The following is a 6,068-nucleotide window of genomic DNA, read 5'->3' as shown; positions in this document are numbered from 1 at the left end:
TCCTCTTACTGTCTTTGCTTGAGGTTGATGCCCGTTAATCCACCGCTGGGCATGCTCAGAGGAAGGGTTTGCGTAAGTGGTCATATCAAAGGAGCTGCTTGTTGCTCACAAAACTAATTAGTTTTCTGGTCATTTGCAATGAGCATCTAGTGGCTGGAAATAGTTTTAGTTACCAAAAAATAAATAAAAGATGGTTGATTGCTAAACATGTGCAGCGCTTCTCTGGCATCGGCTCTTAAATCATCTGTCAGTGGGAATCGTCGAGGTCTTGGTCCAAACAATACAAACGCATTCAGAAGCCGTTTCATCACAGTGAGCTCATCTCTATTGTTTTAGTTATTGTGGTGTTTGATGATTAATTTGTTTGGGTAAAGGAAACATTTCTAAATGAGGAAGAAATTAGATCAACAAGATGATTTTGATTTAAGATCCCAACTGATTTTCACTGCAAGGATATGAGGACAACAACCCTAAACATACAGCCATAGAGACATAGCCCAATATCTGATGTAAAAGACACTTAAATATTGACACAAGGTGGCTCACCACACTTTTCAGATTTTTCATTGTGATAACAAAAAATTAAACAAAAGCAACTTGTCATTTTCCTACAAGTTTGGAGTCTAATATGTGTTAAGATGTTACATAGAATCCCAGTAACACACAATAAAAGTTGTGGTTGTCATATGACAATAGCATAAAAAGTTAACGGGTGTGACTAATTTTGTAAGCCTAAACCTCTTTGCATTGACACTAACCAAAAATACCAAGGATTTCTTTAGCTGTAAATGATTTCTACGTATCTCCTCATCAGATTTGAATCCAATGTGTGACACAGGACGTTGTTCTTAGGTTTTTCTCTGCAACTATTCCTCCTCCTCCCCCCAAAAAATTGTGTTCTCTGCAGAATCTGTGACCCAGAAAATTGAGTCCTTAAAGGATCATAATCAGAAGCAGACAGAACTTTAGCCCTTTCTGGGACTTTCAGCACCTGGTTTATATATTTTACCAGATATTATCCCCTGGTCCACCTAGACCACAGAAAAAACTTTATAGTAAAACAAGTTCCAAGTGGTAAAACACTGCAGGCAAGCAATTAATCACAGATAGATGAACGCAAATCAAGAGTTTTAGGCACTAAATTGTTGAACTTGATCACATTGGTATGTTTTAGTTTATGGAAGACAAACAGATGAAGGACTTAAACAGCTTCACAATGTACAAAGGGCTGATGAATGGATGTTCTTTGAGGTAAAACTGAACTGAGAAACGTTAAGCGTCGCTCAGTCAACAGAAAACCTCAGTTCGACAGGACACAGCATCCCTTGGAGCTTCATGTGATCACATTAAAAGTACTGAGATGAGAAATGTGTTTTTGCTTAAAGCAGGGCCCCTCATGAGGTCATATTACATCTTTTTTGACTTCATATGGAAGTGAATGTGTCATGCTTTTTAGTTTTAGTTTTTTTAATCTTAAAGTTATTCTATTTTATTCAAAACTTATTTGTCTTATTTGAACTACCTAAAAAGAAATCAATCCTGGAATAAGGTTTAAACAATCCACGTAATCAATGCAGTTACTCAAACTACAAAACGTGATTAACTTAGTAATTCCAAGTAATCACTTTAAACAAGCTTTCAAAATTTAGCCATATATTTATATTATATAATATTTTTTTTCTTGAACAATACAATCACGATTTTCTACAACGTTTTCAAACCTGGGCCCTATCGATTATGCATGAATTTCACCACTGAGCCACAAGAAAGGATATTTCAGTTCTATGACGGAACCCTTTTCATGTTTGGTCCCTTATTTAATTTCCTGCTGAGTTCATGACCAAACTGAAAAACAAACCAAAATAAGTCTGCTGCGTGTGAAAATAGTTGGCAAAACGTCACAGTTCCATCATCCTGTTTACTGCCCCCAAGTGGCCAAAACAGAGCACTAAGATTGCATTGTGCAGGTGGACTCTATCCAGCTTAGAAAAGTCAAAGTAAAGTCAAAATAAGAACTGGAGATTGTTGCTTTTTAATTCAAATTTTGAATCAAGAATGTGCTTTTAAAATTATTTTATAAGTGCTGCATTTTTAAGGATATCATTAGATCCATGTCACACCTTTTTTTTCCCCTACCTTAGCCAAACCTCCATGTTATACAAGTTCAAACTGTGTAAACAGAATTTGTTTGTCATCATTAGATATAATTATTCTCGATGGTAAAATCACAAAGCAGCGCACGCAGAGAAAGCAGCTGTGTGCAGACGGTGCGCACAGATGTGAGGAGCTCGTGGTTTCTCCGAGCAGTGCGTGCAGCACTTCCTCTCACGTTAGGACTCCTTAAGTTTTTAAGCTCCTCTTGTTGCTGCAGCGGCGGGAGTACCACCTCAGATCCGAGTAGGACAGGGAGACAAGCTCATCTCAGCATCTCTCTGAACTGACAGAAGCCAGGGGAAATCATATGAACTTTGCATCATTTTTTTAACAAAGTTCTTTTTATTTTATTTATTCATTAGATTTTTTTTTGGCAGGAGCATAAGCATTACCTGTACTGAAAGAGAAGAAAGACAGAGCTGCACAGTGAAAAAAAACTTGGATTTGCCTCCGATTTTTTTTTCATTTTTTTTTTCATTTTCTTAACTTGTTTTTCCTGCTAATAAAACGAGGACAGTGTGATACCTGCAGATTCAAGGTGCCTTATGGCAAATTCCAATGCGATGCTGTGAATGTGACTTCAACCAACAGATAAACAGACTCCAGTGAACCACAATGAAAGGTAGGCTTCACTTTAATGATAACTATTAAAATTGTTTTAAATCGACCGCAGGCTTATAAACGCCGCGTGTCAGTGATGACTGATCAATTGTTCTTCGCTCTTTTTTTTGTCACATTTTCCTGCACTCATTTTTTCTCCTGCTCTGGGACAAGAGGAGAGGAATGCGTGGGTTACTACTCTAACATCTGGTTTCATTTACCAAGCTTTTGCCTCAAATTGTTTTGCATCTGTCCACCGATGAACATCAGACAGAAAGTCAGATAAAAAAAAACAGCTGTCCCAAACAGAAGTTATGCACATGACTTTAGACAAATAGCGCTTGAATATGTAGCTCTCATTCATGCACTTATTTTAAAAATTGACTCAGATAAATCAAGTGCTGCTGCAAGAATTACTGAGTCAGATTTAATTGAAGCATTTTAAAAGCTTCGTTGTGGCCTCACTTGTACTCCTGCTGCTTTTAAACACTAAAATACGTAGTATGAATCACGCTGGCGCTGATGTAAACAAAGGCTTATAATAAACTCGCCTGGATGTGAGGCTCATGTGGTTCCCTGATGTGTTGGACTTTGCTAAATAAAGACTGAGGCATGTCGTTCCCAGCCTCTCTGGGTAAGTCAGTAGGCTATGAACTTGTGGGAAAGAATGAACATCCCAACAACTCTGCCCCCTTGTGGTCGTTCTCGGAAAACTGTAGATTGTGAGAAAAACAACAGGGCCTTGCAAAAGTATTCACACCACATTGAATGTTTTTACATTTTGTCACGCTACAACCACAAACAAGGACGGATTTAATGATACACAGTTGTTGTTGTTGTTATTGTTGTTTTTTGCAAATAAATGTCTAATAAAAAAAATGTGGAGAGCAGATTCCATCCCCTTTAGGTCTGCAAATGACATAATTTCTGCATAATTGAAGCTGGTATGAAGGTCTCAGAGAAATGTTAGAGAATATTGTAGAACAAACAAGCATGATGAAGACAGACAAACACAGCTTGCATAAAGTCGTGGAAAATTTTCTAGCAGGGTTAGATTCTAAAAACAAAACACCCAAGCTTAGAGTAGCTCATGGCACAAATCGTTTGCTTAATCCATAGCCTGAAAATGGAGACACGATTTGTTGTACAAAGCCATAAGAGGTCAGATTCCCAGTTTGCCAGGAGACATTTAGGAGACAGCAAATTCAGACGAGACAGAATTTGTTGGAAAATTAGCACTGTAACACTGAAAACACCATCCCCATTTCAAAACATACTTGTCATGCTGTGGAGGATGGTTTTACTTAACAGGGGAAATTTAGTGTGACAAAGTGTAAGATTTCAACACTTGGAAAAATGGAAGAAAACCATTTAGAGATTGCTAGCAGAGGAACGATGTAACGGCTTAACATCAAACTCCATTAATGTGTTAAAGAGGACTAGTTAAAATTCAGCTTTAATCATTGCAATGAAAGCCAGTTGAAATTCACTTGAATAGTGCTGGAGATTTTCTAAAAGAAAACATGTTTTGGATACAATCCTACCTTAGATTAACAGGGTTTTTTTGTCTTACAGTGGCTTAAAATTGATTGCAGAGTTTATACGCTATACTACATTATATTGCCAAAAATATCAAGATGCTTGCCACAAACACACACATACACACATTCAGACACAAACTGTAATGATATCTTAATCTCGATATAGACTTGGATTACCCCTAGCAGCTATAACAACTTCTACTTTTCTGGGAAGGCTCTTCTGAAGGTTTATGAGTGTGTTTATTGGAATTTTTTAACACTTTTCCAGAAGTGCATGTATGAGGTTAGATGAGATGAAACCTGGTTCGTAGTTTTGACTCTAGTTTACGATTGAAATCAAGACTTTTTGCCAGGCAGTTGGAGTTCCTTCACACCAACTTTAATCTCTCCTCTCGACCTTGCTTGGTGGCTTCCCCAAACTCATCCTGGAAATTTGGATGCATAAAATTGTCCGGAATTTATTTGTAAGCAACAGCATTAAGACGTATTTTCACCATAACTGAAGGTCAAAGGTCAACCCCTAAAAAAACAATCCCACATCATAAGACAACCTCCTTAAAACCTTACACCTGGCACACCACACTCAGACAATGGCAATTCCTTGCAACCACAAAACCCAAACTCATTTTACCTGGAGTGACATTTCAAAGTGTATTTGTATCCCCTTTGTTATTATACCACTAAGAGTTGACTCCGGAAGGATTAGCAGAAAAGAAATGTCATTGCTGAATTTTTTAGGTGGAATTTAACACATGGAACAGTCCTTAATTTTACTGAGCTTCTGAGAAGGACCATATATTTATTTATTTTTTTCTTTTTACAAATGTTTGAAGATACAGTCCACGTGTGCTTTAACTTTATACACCTGCAGCCATGGAAGTGGTTGGAACATCTGAACTCAATGATTGGGCTTGTTTAAGATGGTGTATTAAGCATGATAAAATAAAGGTGGTCTTACTTTTTTTTTTTTTAAATAGTTTGTTTTATCCATAGTTGTGTAACGATGAAATACCATATTTTTCGGACTATAAGCCGCTACTTTTTTCCCATATTTTGAACCATGCGGCTTGTAGCCCGGTGCTGCTTTTCTGTGGATTTTTCTTCAACCACCAGGGGGCTCTTTAGCAGGAAGTGAATCATTGGAAGTCAAAATTGGAAATCAAAGAAGAAAGTGCTATATTTCATTTAGAACAAGCACATGATAGCAGCAGATACAAGGAGAAATATATTTTCAAACTCAAACCCCCTCATCATGGAAACCACACGAAGAAGTTTATATGATGCAGCTTTTAAGTTGAAGGCTGTCGATCTGGCAGCACAGATTGATAGCCGCTGCACTGCCGAATCCATGGTTTGGCGTTGGAGACGGGGAGGGGCTGCGCCCTTAATAGCAGATTTATTAAGGAAAACCGAGAGCGGCGAAGATATCAGTGGCTTATAGCCCGGTGCGGCATATACATTTCCAGGTTTTTATTTTATAAAAAAAAAGCTTTGTAAATGCGGCTTATAGTAAGGTGCGCTCTATAGTCCAGAAAATACGCTACTTCTGAAATGCTGTGCGTTCAGATTACAGGGAAAGGTCCATCAGTTTCGTCTGTAAAACAAATGAAATTCCCATCTGATGAAATGTTAATATTGAGCAACCTCCTCCTAAGTAGCACAGCTGTAGCCTTTACAAATTAAATCCAAACAAGCTTCACTCTGATTCACATTTTTTTAAATCAGCCATTTGGAAATAAAAAGCGAAGCGTGATTTCCCCTGAATGACTCTTG

At 37.7% G+C, this 6,068-nt stretch overlaps 1 protein-coding gene across 1 annotated transcript in view; it reads left to right on the top strand.

Annotated features, from left to right (window-relative positions):
• The first annotated feature begins 2,298 nt into the window (after nt 1-2,298).
• Nucleotides 2,299-6,068, top strand: part of colec12 (collectin sub-family member 12) — a 29,262-nt gene continuing 25,492 nt past the window's right edge. Inside the window, exon 1 of the mRNA XM_007548517.2 lies at nt 2,299-2,776. Coding sequence (XP_007548579.1) covers nt 2,770-2,776 — 7 coding nt within the window. The 5' untranslated portion in view covers nt 2,299-2,769. The remainder of the gene's footprint in view (nt 2,777-6,068) is intronic.

Source organism: Poecilia formosa, unplaced genomic scaffold, assembly GCF_000485575.1.
Source record: "Poecilia formosa unplaced genomic scaffold, Poecilia_formosa-5.1.2 Scaffold27, whole genome shotgun sequence".
Classification (NCBI taxonomy): Eukaryota; Metazoa; Chordata; class Actinopteri; order Cyprinodontiformes; family Poeciliidae; genus Poecilia; species Poecilia formosa.
The sequence above is the reverse complement of the archived record's forward strand: the minus strand, read 5'-3'. Positions and strand labels throughout refer to the sequence as shown.